The sequence below is a fragment of the Hyaena hyaena genome, unplaced genomic scaffold, assembly GCF_003009895.1.
Source record: "Hyaena hyaena isolate Hyena2069 unplaced genomic scaffold, ASM300989v1 scaffold_127, whole genome shotgun sequence".
NCBI classification, from domain to species: domain Eukaryota; kingdom Metazoa; phylum Chordata; class Mammalia; order Carnivora; family Hyaenidae; genus Hyaena; species Hyaena hyaena.
Window position 1 is genome coordinate 486,167 of NW_024080758.1, and position 19,285 is coordinate 505,451.

Here is a 19,285-nt window from a genome sequence, read left to right on the forward strand (position 1 = left end):
AAGTGATCACGATAATGACAGTAATAGTTACCACTTCATGATCCGGCAGTGTTGTAAGCACTTTGAATCATGGGGGGTTATTGCCGATTCCTTGCTCCGTTTGAGCCCTCTGAAGCTGCCGTGTCTTTTCCCCAGCACCCCCCCCACCCAGCCACCCCAGCCTCACTTTGAGTCACTGGTGAGTGCTGTATTGGACAGTGCAGATACAGAACATTTCTGTCATCACAAAGAGTTCTATCGGACAGCTTTGGTCTAAGCCATATGGCAGCAGCAGCATTTTATAAGGCATGGGGCTCTTCAACTCTCTCTTTAGCTCCTTGGTCACTGCCTCATCCATTTGTCTCTGTCTAGTTCATAGACCACTGACCCTCATTGGTTCTTTCTAGACCACTGACCCTCATTGCTTTCATCACTAACGCCCCCTGTGCCTCTCATAAACGGCTATTCATTCAGACCAAACTCCCTAACACGCTTTGTCTCCTCAAAGACTCCTAGTTCCTCACTCGCCCTGAACCCTAGCTGTCCCTCAAGGATACTGTGCCCCCCCCCCCACAACCCTCCAGTGAAGGTTCTTTGTCACCCCTGTCACTTCAGCTGGCTGGGATGGAGGAATCAGCATTTATATCCCTCCTTACTGCCATTTTTAGGGCTTTGTCATCTACCTTAGTGGCCATTCCTCTTTGAAATCATTGTTGTCTGTCTCCCTTAATTAAATTAAGCTCTCAATCTAGATGCCACTATTTGGCGCTAATTTTAAAGGAAATCATCCATCTTATTACTTGGGTTTATAAAATAGTTGTTGGCTATTTGGTACTTATTAAGAGCTTTAGCATCTGAGCCTTTTCTCCCTTTTCTTTGTCTATCAGGTTGCTGTGAAAAAATACCATGGTCTGACTGGCTTAAACAGCAAACATTTCTTTCTCACAGTTCCAGGGGCTGTGAGCCCAGGATCAAGGCACCAGCAGATCTGGTGTCTGGGGAGGGCTTGATTCCTGGCTCATACGTGGCCGCCTTCTTACTGTGTCCTCACATGGCCAAGGGGCGAGGGAAGCTCCCTGGGGCCTCTTCTATGAGGCCACTAATCCTATTCGTGAGGGCTCCATCCGAAGGACCTAATAACCTCCCAAAGGCCAAACACTAATACCATTGCATTGGGGGTTAGAGGGGCACATACAAGGAGACCATAGTGCCCTCCACCGACCTCCTTGGGTCATCCTGAAAGGTGTCTACGTCCACGTTGTTAATACACGCAACACCGTGGCACCAGCGCACGTGGCTTGCTTACCCGTCGCGCTTCCCCTGCTCTGCAGTGACTGTCGTGAGAACGGGCGTGTCCATGGGATCTCAAACTCCGCAGCTGCTCTCTCTGACCAGAGCCTCTCTCCGCCTCCCCATCCCCATTAAACCTACTCACTGCCCTCGTCCCTGCCTCGCCTTCTTCGGCCTCCTCTCACGCCTCGTTTTATCTGTTGTCTCCAGGCCAGTCTTCCCTTTCCACTGATATACGAATTTTACCTCCCCGGCTGAACTCCCTACATTTGCTCCCCGCAGCCTGCCGTGTTGCCTACCCACCGAGCGGCCCTCCGCCCACCACTGCGCCCCGAGTAGAACCCGGTTGTCATCCCCGCTTCACGCCTGACTTCCACCCAGTCACTAAGTACACATCTTAGTTGCTGAACTTCTCTTGAATTCCTTCCTCACTGTCCCCTGTCCTGTTCAGGACTGCATCACTGCTAGATTTATGAATTACAAAGTCTTCTTCCTTTGCCCCGTTCCCTGCTCCGCGGCCGGAAGTGATCCTCTTTCAGGGCAGATTTGACCCTGGGATTCTTCGACTTAAAGTCTGTCTGGGGCTGCCCACTGCCTCCGGGCAGCCTCACGCCCTTTCACAGACATCCCAGGCCTGTCACGTGCTTCCTTCCAGCCTTCCGTGTCACTTACTACTCTCCTTAACAGACGTGGCCACTGTCAGCTGGGCAGGGCAGTTGAGTTCAGGGGCCGGACAAGGTCTTAGTAGAGTCAGCAGACCTAGATCCGAGTGGGCAGCCCCGCCACTCACCAGCCACGTGACCTAGGGCAACTTACTTAATTCCCCAGGCCACGGTTTTTCCTCGTGTGTAACGTGGAGAGGACACCCGTCTCAGTCTGTTCATGAAGACTGCATGTGATTGATTGATTGATTGAAGAAATCAAGTTTTATTTATTTATTTTGAGAGAAAGAGAGAGAGAAAGGGGGGGAGGGAACCAGTCGGGGAGGGGCCGAGAGAGAGGGAGACAGGATCCAAAGCAGTGTCTGTGCAGTCAGCTGGAGCCGACGGGGCTTGAACTCACAAATTGTGAGATCATGACCTGAGCCCAAGTTGGATGCTTCACCCTCTGAGCAGCCCAGGTGCCCCCAGTGGGGACTACGTTTTAAAGTGGGAATCTGTTATCTTGCAGAGACTTTGGCACACGGTATTTCCTCAGCAACTAGTGCTGCTGCTGGTGTTGGCTCCTGCTCCCCTGCTTATGCCCTGCTTCTTAGCCCCTGGGTCTTTGCACATGTCCTGCGAGTTCTTCTTCACTTCCTACCTGGATATATTCTCCCATCTTTCAGGTCTGCCACTCCAGAAAATCTCTGGGGGCACCTGGGTGGCTTAGTCGGTTAAGCATCTGACTTCGGCTCAGGTCATGATCTCATGGTTCATGAGTTCGAGCCCCACGTCAGATGAGCTCAAGCCCCTCTTTGGGTGAGCAGAAGCCCCACTTCGAGTCAGCCCCACTTCCCTCTGTCTCTCTGCCTGTAGTGGGATTCCCTCTCTCTGCCCCTCACTCACTTGCACCCTCTCGCTTTCAAAAAAACAAAACAAAACAAAACAAAACAAAAACAGACCCAAAACCTCTGATCCCCCATGCCTAGATTTGACATACCTCAATATGCCTGTATAGCAGGGTTTTTCCACCTTGGCATTGTTGATATTTTGGACTTTAACATAATTCTTTGCTGTAGAGGCTGTCCTTCCTGTGTCTCCTGGGATATCTAGCAGCATCCCCGGCCTCTGTTCACTGGATGCCAACAGTATCCTATTTCCCAAGTTCTGACAACCAAAACGTCTTCATACATTGCCAGAGCTTCCCAGGGGTGTGTGTGCGTGTGTGTATGTGTGCAGAATAGCCCCCAGCTAAGAACTACTCTTATTACAGCACTTATCAAAGTGTATTATTATTCCTTGTTTGTCTTTATCTTTCATCAGGCTTTACAACCTCTGCCATGAAGGAACTTACCCATCTTGTTCCGTATTAAATCTTTAGTACCTTGCACACTGCTTGGCACTTAATAGGTACCCAGCAAACATCCACTCACTAAGGGAATTGTGATCTGTTTTCACTAACAGACAAATTCTTTTATTCTTATCTTTCTAGTTTACCCACCTTTCCAGTGCCCAGCGAAAGCCTGATCACACAGTTTTTTTTTTTTTAGGTGACTTTGAGCCTATCAAGCATTGCTGAAGAAAGCCACAGAATGAATTCCATGGGAGGGTGGTACTGGTCACCTTCGGTTGTTAGAAGTACTGTTTAGTAATTATTGTCTTTGCAGTTGACCACCTTCGGTAAGGTAGGCAGGAATTCCGCTTCCCACGCTTCCCCAACTCCGCTCTTAGCTCCTCACACGGTGGTCGCCCTACGTCACTAACATCACAACCGACAGGAGCCCCTTCAGCGCCTTCGCATCCCTCAAACGTCTTCTGCTCATTTTTTCTTGCCCCTCTGGCCATCTTAACTTCCCAAGATGAATCTCTTCTCTGAGTTCTTGAAGCCTCCTGCTTGGAGGATTTCAGGGACCCTGAGCCATTCGTCACCACATCTTGTGTCTTCTGTCCCTCCCTCTCCTCTGTTACCCCGTCATCCTGTCTACAGCTATGAGTCTTGTTTAAACAAACAAGAGCCAGCCTTCACTTTGATCAGCTTCCACGTAATCAACCACCTTCCCACCACCGTTTTGCTGGTGGACCTTCGAAACAGGACTTCACCCGTGCAGCTCTTCGTTCCCCTTTGAACACCTTTCAGTCAGGCGTTCAACAGAATGTAGTCTGGTTTCATGCTACTGAATTGCTCGCTCAGTAGTCACCAGTCACTTCCTGATTACTAAACCTGGTGACCTCATCTCTGCCTTCATTCGACTCCAGCTCTGCTGTCTCCAAAGCCATTGGCTGACCTATTATAACACGTCCCCTTTTCCTCTTGATTTATCTGACATTTACTCCTGTGGGTCCTTTGTCGTGCTCTTTCTTCTCCTGTCCGTCTCCACAGCCGTCTATACAGACATTGCTCAGTCAGGATTCCAAGCCTTCCGCCCCTGTAGTCCTAGCTGCAGGACTACGCCCCTCCTGTCATGTCCAAAACCCTCCCCTCATTTGAACACCCCCACCTTGTGCCTTTAGCCGTACCAGCTCCCCTGAGCACCAGACCCCCGTTTCTTGCTGCCCCCAGACCCCTGTATATGGATGATACTCTATTAGCATCTGAAAATCCACAGTCTAACTGCTGTTCCTCTCCGTGCTCCTCTCCACATGCCTGTCCATCACTCCTTTTCCTTCCGCCATTTTCTGTATTCTCCTCAGATACTGGCTCCCTCATCTTACCAACAGCCCTGGCTCACAGCCTTTAAAATATCTTGGCTTCTCCCCATCCCTCGCTCTCAACATCCAACAGTTGCCAAGCTCTCTTTTTTGGAGGCCTTTACTAAGCTATGCCCACCCTTTCCTTCCTGGCTCAGGCCCTCACATGCTATGATGCAACTTTGTAGCCGATTGCATTAGCCTTCTGCTGGTCTTGCTCAGGCTTCTTCCAGTTCCAGCATATCTTTCCCACTGTTGCCAAAGTCCTCAGCCGTAACGCTCCCCGTTCTGGGAGCTCCCCGCTTGCAGTACAATAAAAGCTTGACCTTCCAGGTCTTTCACAATATGGCCCCACCCTAACTTCTCTAGCCTTATTTTTCACTACGCTCTTTCATGTGACCTGTACTGTTTCCTGAATGTGACCTACAGTTTTCCTGAATGTGGATTACAAGGTCAGGAATGTGACCTCCTTGATGGTGACCATGAATTTGCTTCTGCTACGCTTTACGGTGCTATATTGATCTATCTATTCAACCTGTGAGGCTCAGCTCATGTGGCAGTCTTCTCCAAAGTTTTCCCCAGCCCCTTCTTGTTTGAGTTAAATCTCTTCCTCCTCCATATTCAACTGAGCTGTGTAGAATTTTAGTAGCTGTTTACGTAGCTCTCACTGCCAAAAGACCTTAAAAGTCAGGTCTGTGACATCTATCATTGTATTCTTCACACAGCCGTTTACATGTCCATTGAACGATGTTTGTTGAATTGAAGTCAATTGTTAGCTTTAACTATGAATATGAAATTTTTAATTAGTGCTTTTAAAAATTTTAACAGTTAAGAACAAAAAAAGCTATTGTGTATTGGGAATCTAAAGCAGTTTTCATTGAATTAGTAGTAGTAGTGTAAGAACCGATTTCTAAGCCTCATTGAATTAGCAATAATACAGGAACTGATTTCCAAGCAGTTTAAAAAATACAGTGCAGATCTGCTAGTTTTTATCTCACAGGTATGTCACAACATACCAGGAATTTTGCTTTCTGAGAGTAAAGAGTAAAATGGCATACATATTTTAATTTTAAAACCAACTACTTGACTGTTGAGCTTAGTCTTCTAGTTCCTTGACTTTTGTCGCCATCTAGTGTTCGATTTTGCATATTGCATGCTAAGTAAGTACATGGAATTATTTTATGTTATATATATATTTTTTAATGTTTTATTTATTTATAGGAGAGAGAGAGAGAGAGACAGCGTGAGCAGGGGAGGGTCAGAGAGAGGGAGTCACAGACTGAAACAGGCTCCAGGCTCTGAGCTGGCAGTCAGCACAGAGCCCGACATGGGTCTAGAAACCACGAAACGCGAGATCATGACCTAAGCGAAAAGTCGGACGCTTAACTGACTAAGCCACCCAGGCGCCCCTATTTTATGTTAATATATTTACATGGAGATGGGAGTGAAACACCTGAGGATTTTATAAGACAGTAAATCTATAACACGATAAAATTGCAATGCCGTGCATAGATTCAGCTGTGGAACCACTCTATTCTGCCACTTTTTAGGTCTGTGATCTTGGGCAAGTTACTTAATGTCTTAAAGCTGCTCAGTTTCTTCAGCTGAGTGATAACAACTACTTAAAATTCAGGGCGCCTGGGTGGCCTAGTCAGTTAAGTCTCCAACTTTGGCTCAGGTCATGATCTCCTGGTTTGTGGGTTCGAGCCCTGCGTCAGGCTCTGCACTGACAGCTCAGAGCCCAGAGCCTGCTTTGGATTCTGTGTCTCCCTCTCTCTCTGCCCCTCCCCTGCTTATACTCTGTTTCTCTCTCTCAAAATAAATGAGTATTAAATTTTTTTTAAAAAAGAACTATTTAAAATTTAGCAAGAATGTTAAATAAATTAGTCCATGTAAGCTATTTAGCAAATTATCTGGCACATAGTAAGTGACCAATACATGGTTTTGGTTTTCTTTGAAAATTGCAAGTCCTTACAAACAGGGATAATTTTATTTTATTTTATTTTATTTTATTTTTTTTTACAAATAGTTTATTGTCAAATTAGTTTCTACATAACACTCAGTGCTCATCCCCACAAGTGTCCTCCTCCATGCCCATCCCCTCCTCCCCCCCACATCCATCAGTCCTCAGTTTTTGTCAGCATTCAAGAGTCTCTCATGGTTTGCCTCTCTCCCTTTCCCCCACCATTTCCGCCCTTCTTCTCCCCCTTGTTCCTCCATCAAGTTCCTCCAAATCCTCCTATACGTGCAAACATATGGTATTTGTCCTTCTCTGCCTGACTTATTTCGCTCAGCATAACACCCTCAAGGTCCATCCATGTTGCTACACATGGCCAGATTTCATTGTTTCTCATTGCCATGTAGTATTCCATGGTATAGATAAACCACAACTTCTTGATCCATTCATCTGTTGATGGACACTTAGGCTCTTTCCATGTTTTAGCTATTGTGGAGATTGCTGCTATGAACATTGGGGTACATGTGCTCCTATGCCTCAGCATTTCTGTATCCCTTGGGTAAATTCCTAGCAGTGCTATTGCTGGGTCATAAGGGAGTTCTATTGTTAGTTTCCTGAGGAACCTCCACACTGTTTTCCAGAGGGGCTGTACCAGTTTACATTCCCACCAACAGTGTAGGAGGGTGCCCGTTTCTCCACATCCTCGCCAGCATCTAGAGTTCTCTGATTTGCTCATTTTAGCCACTCTGACTGGCGTGAGGTGGTATCTCAGTGTGGTTTTGATTTGTATTTCCAACCAGGGATAATTTTAAAAGGGAGGAAAATAAATAACCTCGGGGAAAAAGTGAGGGTGGAAAAGCAGAAGTTTTGCAGTGATGCCTTGGTAAAGCTTCAAGATGAAGAGGTTAACCAAGCCTCAGACCTGTTTGCTTCTATTTGAAGGGAAATTGTTGGCTTTGGAATGAAGTTATCATGAGCATATCTATAAGGAGATAACCCTCCACGGGAAGATTAAAAAATAATAATAAAACCCAGGAGGTTGAATAAATGTCCCCAAAACTTTTTTTTTCCTTTCTAAATTATTATTTTTCTTAGACTATAGTAGAATCAGAAAGGTGAAAATTAGAAACCTAAAGTAAAAAGAAGATCAGAAAGCAATTGGACACTTGATTGCAAGCACAGACAGAGAACATAACTCTTCTTGATATGTAGATTATCTGCCACAAAACAAAAAAAAATCATAATCATCTTGAAAATGGGAGATAGAGACTGATAGGTTTCTAGGAACAAGAGTTTATAAATTGAAAATTTAAGTGCCTTTCATTATTCATAAGCTAAATGCTTAAAACGTGTTGACAGTCGATTATTTGTATTTTGTGGGTTGTACATAAAAATGAAAACATCGTCACAAGTTTTTATGTGAATTTTAAATTTAATATTTTAGGTGTGAATTATATTATTTCTCATAAGATCTTTAATTCTTGAATCATGAGTTCTTTGGTCACAAGGGTTTCTAGAAACCTAACTCTTGCACTTGGGAAGGACTTTCATGTATCCTAACAGACTTCCTATTTTAAAAAATTGAGTTGACGAGACATAAATTTGTTTCAGAAAATGTTTTGACCCATTAAGAGAGTAACACATACTCGTTGGTTTAATAAAACTGGAGCTGGGAATATCAAGTCCAATAAATTATGTCTTAAAAAAATGTGTTTATGTGGCCAGCACAGAATAACCACAGATAAAGAAATGTCCCAGGAAAGAAAAGGTCCTTTGAGGATTGAGTCTACTCAGTGGAGGACTAGTGTAATTGGCTCAGCTCAAGAGCCACAGCCATTTCCACTGAACAGGGGCCATGCTCAGGGACAGGAAGAAGCCACCCCGTTGGGAGCAATGGCAGCCACAGGCCCCAAATCAACTGGGTTCCCTGACCATTTACTGACCTGACCTCATTCATGATAATTCAGTTACTACGCCTTTACCGAATGGTTAGACAAGCAGAATCAGGAGGGATTCCAGAAACCAGGAGAGCAGGAGCCCTGGAAAGAGACAGTGAAGCTTTAATGGAAAGAGTGTATAAATACTTATTTAGTTCCCCGTGATCGCCTATCTAGTATGTGAGGTCCATGGTTAGAAGGATACCTCTAGAAAGATTAAAGCACTTTTCTAAGTCCAAGTGTTACTGAGCCTTAATATTTTCTTCATTGCAACCAGGCATATGTATGGAAATCAAGACAGATAAAAGTACTGCCTTCACACTTCCTAGTCATCACCTCTCCGTGGTGGCCAGTCCTAACCGGGAGAAGCCCATCCACAAAAACCGAGCCTACAGCCATGGTTTTAAGTGATTTACAACTTCTTGCTTTGGATTTTGTGTTTATATCATCTTACCTTGGCTTTACGTCTCTTAACTGGTCAGGATCATTTACTGCTCCTTGTTCCTGAATTGACTGACTTCTTGGAATTGATTCTTTGCTTGCCATTCATGTTAGCCTGATGTTCAGATCTTTAGCAGTCATGTTCCACTCTTCCTGTGCTTAATAGTGCTGGCTCCTGAGTTCTTGTTCAGTGAAGAAGCTTTATATACAATAGTGATCTTATTCTTTCATGCCAGTAGTATTCTAGCCACAAAAGTTATGAACATTTTTATTAGATTCATATAATATCTTTTTCACAAGAGCAATTGTGTTCTGAAGCACAAAAATGTCAAATTCATAATCTATCAAGCTCCAAAAGCTTAAATTACAGAAAACCTATGCTTTTTCACATCTTTTAAAATCTAATGTAAAAGTTTTATTTCACAGGCATTCTCAGCTAGAATTGGACTTGAGACAAAGTCCCTGGGAGAATCATTTTCCAGTCACTGTATGTGCTTGTCAGTTAATCTGAGACAATTGAGTTCTACTCTCATATTTTGTGCCCAGGAGTGTGGAAACTTTCCAGAAGAGTTTGAAAGAAATTAGGACTTAATGCTTTCCAGATGAAGAGAAGAAAATTCACATACCCTAGATTATTTACCGCTTATACTTATTGTAGCTTTCTTCAGAGGGAACCAGAGCTATGCATAAAGCTGTGGTGCTTACTGAGCCCACTTCCCTCTCCATTAACAACAAATATGACTCAATCCCCAAATGTGACTCTCTCCCACTTATAACTTGATGTATACTTATGCAGTCTTTAGGTCATATGAGACTTGAGTTTCTTGGCTTTCCAGTTAAGGGGAATGTAGCCGTTGAATGAGGTGGATATTAGACATTAGATATGAGCCACTGGAATAAGACAAAGATATCATAAAATGACTCAGATTTTCTATGTCAAGCACCTTAGCTTTATTAGGGGTTTTTAAAATTGGGATTTTGAAGCTAGCTTATTTTTGGGTGTTACACATAAAGATACTGTGAATGTAGTCAAAAGGAAGTTAGAAAGTTTTTACTTCTAGAAATCCAGAGTGGGAAATTGAGACTAAGAACAATTATGGACTTGTAAAATACCAGCAGTGAAAGATGACACTTCTTATTTTATAAAACTAGGTAGTAAATGCTCTTTTGAGTCTTTCTTTATCTAAACTTTTTTTATTACCTAATTAATTTTTACTGTAGTTAATCAAGTTTCAGGAACCCTGATTATTTGATAATGTTAAAAATAGGTGCCTGTATGTAATAACCAATCCGTCTCATTGTCAATTTTGATCTGTTTCTTGTTTGAAATATATTACTCATTTTTAATGAGGAACAAATGAAAACTCAGTTAAACTGGAGACTTGCATATTTCACTTAGTATAAACATGGCATGTAATTGAAAATATTAGAACACTTGATTTTTCTCATGCCTTTTCCAAATTTAGACTCATGTGTGGCCTTCTTGAGGGTCCATTAATCTGAATTTTTTTTAGTTGCTTAGTTAATACAGCCTTAATTGTGAAAATTGAAATATGTGAATAAATGTAACATTTGAATAGTATTTTAGATCTGTAATTGGTATTGACAACCAAGTATAAAATTATTCTAATGGGCTGTACAACAAGTTGTGATGATTGTAAATAAAATTAAGGCTTGTCTCATTTTCCCTTTATTTTATTCCAAATTCTAAGCCCCCATTTCCCTTCATCTTACTTTGGCAGGCTTTAATCCAGTGTGAACAGTTGAAGAACGAACTGGAGAGGCAGAAAGAGCGACTTGAAAAAGAACTCGCATCTCAGCAAGAGAAAAGGGCCTTTGAGAAAGAGATGATGAAAAAGGAAATAACAGAAGAGAGGGAGAACGTGAAATCAAAGGTACCCGCGGATTCAGTTTGTTCAGTTTGTTCCCCGTCCCACAGCAGAAATGTCTGGTGATTTCACCGCTGACGCCATAGGCTGTAATTCTTGAGTGAACTCTAAATTGTAAACACCTTGTGAGTAGCCAGTTGCTTATAATTTAGAGTTCAGAAACATTTTCCCTTTACCTATGTATTTCTCGAGAAAAGTTATATTCTTGGACCTCTCCATATTAAATAGCCAATTCAATTCCATGCTATGAAATTGTAAAATTTGCTCTGATCCCTCCATTCTGTTTGAGACCCTCTCTCCTGTTTCTTAGAGGAAAGCAGGTGCTTTTCTAGGTTAGGGTTAAGTTTGACTCCCCCACTTTATCCCCCCCTCTCAAAAGATAAAACACATGGAAGAAACCAATTAGCCAAGAAAAAGTGATTATATACATGGTACAAAATAGGTACATGATGAATAATGAACATAACCAATGAATGAATGGAAGGGAGAAATGAAAGACAAAAGGAACAGCTAGCATGAGGTGGACAGTTTGGGAAACAGTAAGAAACGAAGAGAGAGGGGCGCCCAGGGGGCTCAGTCGGATAAGGGTCTGACTCTTGATTTCAGGGCAAGTCATGATCTCACGGTTCGTGAGGTCGAGCCCCACGTCCGGCTCTGCACTGACAGCCTGCTTGGAATCCTCTCTCTCCCTCTCTCTCTCTGCCCCTCCCCTGTTCACTCGCTCTCTGTCTCACCCAAAATAAGTAAATTAAAAAAATAGAAACTGGAATACCTAGCTTTTAAAGTTGCTACAGTAGAGTAACATTGAGCAAGATGTGGTCCATGAAATAACAAAAACAATTGTTACATGTTTTTTTACAGCAACTCACAGCTTGTACCCTGCCTGCTGTGCTGTAATATTCCAGTGTGTGATAATTACCTTACTCAGCACATATCTCTCCTGAGTATCTGCCATGTGCAAGGCACTGTAATCCTGAGGTTACATAAAGAGAAAAATCACCAACTCTATCCAGTGAATTTCAAGTCTTAACGGGTGCCGGAGGCATTTATTGTAAACTCCCTTGTCTTATCCTTAAAAAAAAAAAAAAAAAAAAAAAAAAAAAGTGTGCCTGTCAAAACCCCACTATGTGTCAATTTAACTCCGCCTTCTCTGGCCGGAGCTGGTGATCTGAGCCTTGCGGGCGGCACCAACGTGCCCACGGCGCTCTTGCGGCTGTGCACTACTCTCTCCCACTCAGCGCGGGGCAGCCGATAGTAGCTGGAGGGGCTAGGGGCGTCCCAGGACCAGTGCAGCCCTGCCTACAGAGAAGGGGAGAGGAAGGCATTAAACACACACTTCCATAAATGAGTTTTTAATTACCACTGTGATAAATGCCAGAAAGTATAGTATAGGGTACCCTGAGAATATAGAACAGGCAAATCTGACCTAGGCCGGGTGGCCATGGAAGACTTGCTTAAGAAAGAGATTTTGAAGATGAGACTCAACAGCGCTCAGTAGCAGTCAGGTGAAGAGCTCAGGGGAAGAGCCTCCGACCCAGGGAAATGGCCCCCCCAGACTTGAAAGCTAGCAGGCATCATACTTTTTAGGAATTTAGAGGAGGCCCAGGTGACTGGAGCATAGGACGGGGGGACCTTAGTGGGAGATGAGTTTGGAGCAGTATGCAGGGACCAAAGCATGAATGGCCTTAAAATCCATGTGAAAGGTTTTAAGTTTTATCCCAAAGCAAATGGAAAACCATTGGACACTTTAAATTGGGCGGGGTCATGCTGCCATTTCTATTTGAGAAGTTCCATCTGTCAGTAAATTGGAAGGAGACTCGGAATAAATGCCTGGAGATCAGGTGGGAGGTAAGTATCATAGTCCAGGTGGAAATGAGGGTATCTTGGGACCATTTTCAAAGACTATTTTTTTTTGTTTATTTATTTTTGAGGTGGGGGAGGGGCAGAGAGGGAGGGGGACAGAATCTGAAGCAGCTCCAGGCTCTGAGCTGTCAGCCCGACGCAGGGCTCCAACCCACGGACCGTGAGATTATGACCTGAGCCAAAGGCGGATGCTCAACCGACTGAGCCACCTAGGTGCCCCCAAAGACTCTTGTAAATCACTTTTATTCTCCTCAAATTCTCTACTATACCATGGTCTCCTCATTCTCAGCAGAGAGTCCTACTTACCTAACAAAGAAAACTGAAGCCAGCAAGTGGTAACCACTTCAACTCTCTATCTTCCCCTCACCTGTGGCTTCACGTGTGATTTCACCAGAATCCCAACACCGGTGAACGAGAGAGGACTTAACGCTCATTCTTTCCCTTGCTCTGGGTCCCCTTCTCTCCCTGTACCTCAGGGAGCCTCCTCCTTCTCAGGAAAAGCCCCTCAAGTCTCTCTCACTCATTGAAAGAACAATCTTTCTTCCAATCCAGTGGTTCTCAATGTTGGTGCCGCAGGAGTTCCAAAATCTCACTGCCCAATCTGCATCCCAAACCAGTATGTGAAAGTAGCTGTGGGTAGGATTTAGGTGTCAGTATGTTTTAAAGTTGTGCAAGTGACTCTGATGTATAGCCCAGTTTGGAAATCACCACAATAGTTCCATGTGATCCTTACTCTTTGGTCCAATTTCTTGAAAATTCTGTCTGTACATGTTGTCTTTATGCTCTCTCCCCCAATTACCTCCTCAGCCCCCTGCATTTCAGCTTCTGTGCCCACAGCCAGTGGAATTACCATCACTATGTCCACTGAAGCCCTCCTGTTCTGTTTTAAGGGAAGAGTTTTTAGTTCTTATTCTCTTTAAAAGATTCTCTTTACGAGGCACCTGGGTGGCCCAGTCGGTTAAGCCTCTGACTTCTGATCTCAGCTCAGGTCTTGATCTCAGGGTCATGAGTTCAAGCCCTGAGTTGGGCTCTGCGCTGGGCATGGAGCCTACTTTTAGAAAATAAATAAGTAAATGTTCTCCTTCCTTGATTTCTCTGGATCTATATTCTTGATTTGGGAGGATAATAACGTGTACCTTTCAGTTTGCTCTGAGTTTAAAGTGCCTTCCAGACAATGAAGGAGACGCACCCAGAAAGCAGCTCGATGGAAAGTTCTAGAGTTTAGCAGAGAGCATCATATTCCAGTGTCTTTGGCATTAGGGCGGCTCTGGGTTTCGTGTATGTGACATCGATTCCTAAATCCCAGGCTCCCTAGTGAGCCCCCAAACCAGCTTGCCTTGCCACGCTCCCACTCTTCGCCCAGCTGCCTGGCTCCGCAACCCCGCTGGCATTCCTGTCCCTGTCCCCCCCCCCCCACCGTCGCCCCACTCATCACGAAGTCACCAGATTCTCAAGGTTCAGGCGCCTAGGAGTTTTCTGTTGCCCTGTCTCCCGCCCCACTGCCGTGTATATCCTCACCCCTAGGTGATTTCTACAGCCCCCAGCTCTCCCCCTGCTTCCACGCTCACCCTAAGCCACAGCCAGGGTGGTTTTTCCAAAACGAACAAATCAATATGTCCATGTCTTGCTTTGAAATCCTTACCTGTCTCTCTGCCTCCTCTTGGAGAAGATTTTGGATCCTTCAGCATCACGTGCAGATTCCACATGTCTCTTGCTGTCTTCGGTTTTCCCGTCTCCTCTCCCTTCACTTTATTTCCTTGCCTCACCACCATATGCTCTGCTGTTTTTCTTTCCAGGAGTTTCCATGTGCTTTGCCCCTTCCCTAGAGGAATCCTCTGCTCTGTGCCCTTCCTAACTGATCCTCCCCAGTTCTTCTTGATAACCACCTACTTTCAGAGATGAATTCAGAGCCTCTCCTATGGGCTCCTGTGACTCAATTAGTTGTGAATTCTTGTTGAATTGTCTGTCTCCCCCAGTTTGCCACGAGTCCCCTGCATGTGTGGTCGGGTACCATCGTCACTGCTTGGCACATCCCACTCACATAGAATGTGCTCCACGTGTATCTGTTGAATGAATGACTGTAATACAAGGGGAAGAAGAGAGGCCCTGTGCCATTGGAAAGGTGTGACTAAGATGTGAATTCGCAGGATCAGAACGGTCTGTGTCTGCAAGAGCTCATGGAAGATTTGGGGAGGAAGGTGGCGTTTGGAGTGTCGACCGATAACCAGGATTCAGAAATGCAGAGCATGGGGGGAAGGGGTGCTGGCTGGGACCAGCAAGAATAAGCCGTGGAGAGAGGGGACCTTGTGAACTGAGCATTGTGCATGTGACAGAGAATGGGACCAGTAGCAAAGACCAGCTATTATTCACACCTGGGAGACTCTTATTTTTGGGCTGTTCAGTGGGAACCTTTAGCCCTGCTGAGCAGTTCTGCTTGCTAAAAATATGGTGATGGGACTTTCTGATAAGGAAGGACAGAGGAAGGCCGAGAGTGCCAGGCAGTATTCCAGGGGCTCTCTAACACAGCCTCTTTCTTCACACTGATAATTATTCCAGGAACAAAAGTGGCCACAGAAGTACAGTGTACGGCTGAGGCCGAGTCACGTGTTTTGTCCACAGTGAGCCTTGGCTGGCGTTTTGTCTCGAGGTCCTGCCCTAAATAAAGCATCTGGATGAAGAGCTGAAAGTGGTTCTCACAGTCCGGCAAGTGCTGTCCTCAGGAAATGCCAGAAAGTGGCTCCGGAGTCAGAGGATTTGGAGTTGAAGTCAGTTTGACCTTTGTGTGCCCTTGAACAATTCTTTTAACCTGGCCAGATTTCAGAGGAGTAAATGATGGGGTTGATCTACTCAAGGAATTGATGGGCTTAAATAGGAATGTTTTCAAGCTTTTAGCTTGAGGCTAGGATCATTCTTACTCCACAGAAAGAGGAGTAGGCTGATTGGGTAGATTTCTTGCACCTGCGTATTCGTAAATCAGACAGACCTGAATATAAAGCCTGGCTCTCCTTTTTATTCATTAGCTTGAATGCATTTAGGCTAATTCCTGAATTTTCAGAATCTCCCTTTTTTTCAACTGAAAATTAATCCCATATAATTCCTTCTCCAAGGGGATTAAAAGAGAAGCGTGTAGCCCACTGCCTCGTGCAGGAAGTGGATCAGAGGGAGACAGAACAGCTCATCCTAACGCTGAGAACTCTAGTTCGTGCTAGAGCCACCCCCTTTCCTAGCAGTGAGGAAAGCCTGCAAGGCTTTTAGACTTTCCTTCTCTCTCTTTAGTCTTCTTTCTTTTCTTTTCTTTCTTCTTACTCATTCTCATTAAATTTCGTGTGTGTGGGAAGCTGTAGGAGAGCAGATGTCTTCTACCTAGACAGATTTCGAATCATTCCCCCATGAGCAGTACTTGCTGGGAGTTTGTTTCTTGTCTTCTGTTACGGTCCTTGGCTGCACCGAGCCCCTAGGTTTGTTAGTTCAATGCGCCATTGATCATATTTATTGAGCGCCCCCTGTGGTCTACCCATTTTTTTTCAGTTGGTTCCCTAGATAATAGTCCGTTGCTAGAATCCTTAACTCTTGCACCCGTTGTATAGTGAGCACCACTTGGTATCATGTTCAGTACACTAGGGACCCCGCCTTTGCGTAGAGATTTCCATCAAGTCGCCCAGCCTGGGTGTCCTTGTCTCCTGCTTGCCCCTGTCAAAGTTTAAAGGACTTGCCTGATGTCAACGCCCCGGACATCCAGCAGTGTTGCAGCTGTCCATGTTACTTGTGCCTCCGCAACAGATGTGGATGGAGAAGCTCCTGCAGTGTAATGTTGACTTCCAGATGGTGGGCGTGGGGGAAAAGGAGGTGTGACAACAGGAGCAGAGGCCTCAGGAAGTGGGTGACAGGAGGGAGCAGACAGGTAGTGGGCAGAAGAAGTGATGGGTGGCAGAGGGAGGGGGTCAGATGGAAGGAATGTGATTTGTTACACGCTTGTAATAGAAACTGACTCGGAATTTACAGTTAGCAGGTAAATGTATGCAGAGCCACCAATGTTAATGTGTTTACCATAAGATACATCTTCACATAAATATGATTTTTAGTAGCTGGATATTAAAGTTTGCTGCTGTGATATGGTTCCAGAGAAGCTAGAATTACATTCATAATATGGATACTCATGAACTTGAATTTTCAAATTAAGGCTATAAATCAATCTTATTATTTGTTACACTTAACTTCTTTTGACTTTCAGTTTCGGGTTCAGATTGCAATGTGAATTAGGAAAGTTTGTAGCTGGGTATCAGTAAAAGTAATTTTATGTACAAATTAGATTTTTAGCCAATCTTTTGATGATAAGAAGGACATGTAAACAAACCATACATCAAATACACAATTCCCTACGATCCCCAGAAAAGTTAATTAATACATCTACCATTTAATTAGAAAATAGCTACCAGGGCTCATTATTTCATATGTGTCAACATTAGCTAGTTATATACAATCCTGATCTGTATCACAAAATCTGAGTTATTGATTTCACTTGTTAAAACTGAGTTAACACCTATGTCAGTATACAATGGTAGATTTAAAATATTATTTCAGTTTTGTATGAGTTCTTGTTTAACAAATTAAAAGCTGATAGATATCTCTGTGTGTTTCACTCTCGAGGAAGATAGTATTTCTTCTTCATTTTAAATTGTTTTAATGTTTTTTATTTATTTCTGAGAGAGAGAGTGAGAGAGAGCGAGTGAGCATGAGCAGGGGAGGGTCAGAGAGAGAGGAAGATACAGAATCCAAAACAGGCTCCAGGCTCTGAGCTAGTTATCAGCACAGAGCCCAACACGGGGCTTGAACCCATGAGCCGTGAGATCATGACCTGAGCTGAAGTCGGACGCTCAACCGACTGAGCCACCCAGGTGCCCCTCTTCTTCATTTTAAAACTACTAATACAAATAAGAAATTAAGAGTCTAGGAAATTTTGACTTACTGGAGCAGAGTAAAATATAATTGCAAAGAAAAACCTGTAAAATGGGTTAACTCTAAGACCTGGAAACCATTTCTCACCCTGAGAAGAAACACTAAGGACTTGAGATCTGTAGAGTGGACAGTGCCTCAGAAGAGCTGTTTATTCTGATGATCCATTCCTCATACATATGGTGAGGAATAGGCCTTGAGGAACTTGCAGTCTAATGAGGAAACAGACAACTAAAGGCAGTGAGATATGCACAGTGTTGGAGGCGTGCAGACCTTGCAGTGTGATGGAGATACATACAAGTTGTGCGAGCGCACGCCAGAAGGAGAGTTGAGATATGAAATTACCAGTACTTCATGAGCAGCAGATCGTGAGAGTGGACGTCGGCTGCAAACAGCAGACATGGCCTCCCCAGGACTCAATAGCTGAATAGCAGCCCTGAGTGCATGAAGGGCTCCTATTACGTGCTGGGAACAAGGGATCAAAGAAACCTTCCTGGAGGAGCGGGGATAGTGGTTTTTTATAGCAAAGTGAAGTTGCAGAAAGCCTCCTCTGTTGGTGTCGGGGGAAGGAGAGTGGGGTGCATAGAATCCCAGTTGCTCTCTCTGAAGGGTCTGCCTCTCCAGCTAGCCTGACCAGCCCTTTTGTCCTTCCGTGTGAGAGGAGGGTTCAAGACTTTGATATCGATTTTCTTGATATCGCCTCTGAAATTGATTTGTATCTGTCTCTTCCACTAAAGTTTCAACCCCAATTTTGATTTTATCATCTTTCTGTATTTCTCAAAACAAGGGTAGAGACCCAGGAATAAATGGGAAGGAAGTACATATTTGAGTCACGGGGGATGGGTGAGTGGAGGTGGTGGAAAAATGGACGTGCCTGATCCACAGAGAAATGACTTGGGAGTGAACCCAGTGGCCACACGGACTATTAATTCAAGATTTTTTTTCTTACATAGTGTTTTATTAGTCCAAGGTGCACAATATAATGATACATTGCTCAGTGCTCACCAAGATAAGTGTACTCTTAATCCCCTTCACCTATTTCACCCACCCCCACCCACCTCCCCTCTGGTGACCACCTGTTTTTTCTCCGTATTTAGGAGTGTGTGTTTTCTTGTCTCTTTTTTCCCTTTGCTTTGTCTCTTAAGTTCTACAAATGAGTGAGATCATATGGTATTTGTCTTTCTTCGACTTACTGCACTTAGCATTACCATCCCTACATCCATCCATGTCATTGCACGCGGCAAGATCTCATTCTTTTTGTAAGGTTGAGTAATCAGTGTTCTTAGTATTTATTTTGTCAAGTGACATCATAATTTAGGACTTTTATTTCCTCTTATAGATATTGTCCTTCCTCTTATAGATACTGTCTCTGTCTCAAAATATTGCCCAACTGGAGGTCCAGGTTGAAAAGGTTACAAGAGAGAAGATTTCAGCTATTAATCAACTAGAGGAAATTCAAAACCAGCTTGCTTCCAAAGAAATGGATGTCGCAAAGGTACAAAATGAGATTCTAGTTTATATTTTTTTCTAATGTACAAACCTCAGAAAGAAGCATGGAATAGAAAGGTTTTCTTATTTAAGATAGTAAAGGTCCACCTCATGCTCATGAGGCAAATATTTACTTATTACTGGCAAGCCCTTTGATGG

The 19,285-nt window shown here is 44.0% G+C and overlaps 1 protein-coding gene across 4 annotated transcripts in view; it reads left to right on the forward strand.

Annotated features, from left to right (window-relative positions):
* Positions 1-19,285, forward strand: part of SDCCAG8 (SHH signaling and ciliogenesis regulator SDCCAG8) — a 255,856-nt gene that overhangs the window by 71,018 nt on the left and 165,553 nt on the right. For all 4 annotated transcript variants that reach the window (XM_039237498.1, XM_039237495.1, XM_039237496.1 and 1 more), the window contains exons 10-11: positions 10,676-10,828; positions 18,999-19,133. In XM_039237498.1, coding sequence (XP_039093429.1) covers positions 10,676-10,828; positions 18,999-19,133 — 288 coding nt within the window. The remainder of the gene's footprint in view (positions 1-10,675; positions 10,829-18,998; positions 19,134-19,285) is intronic.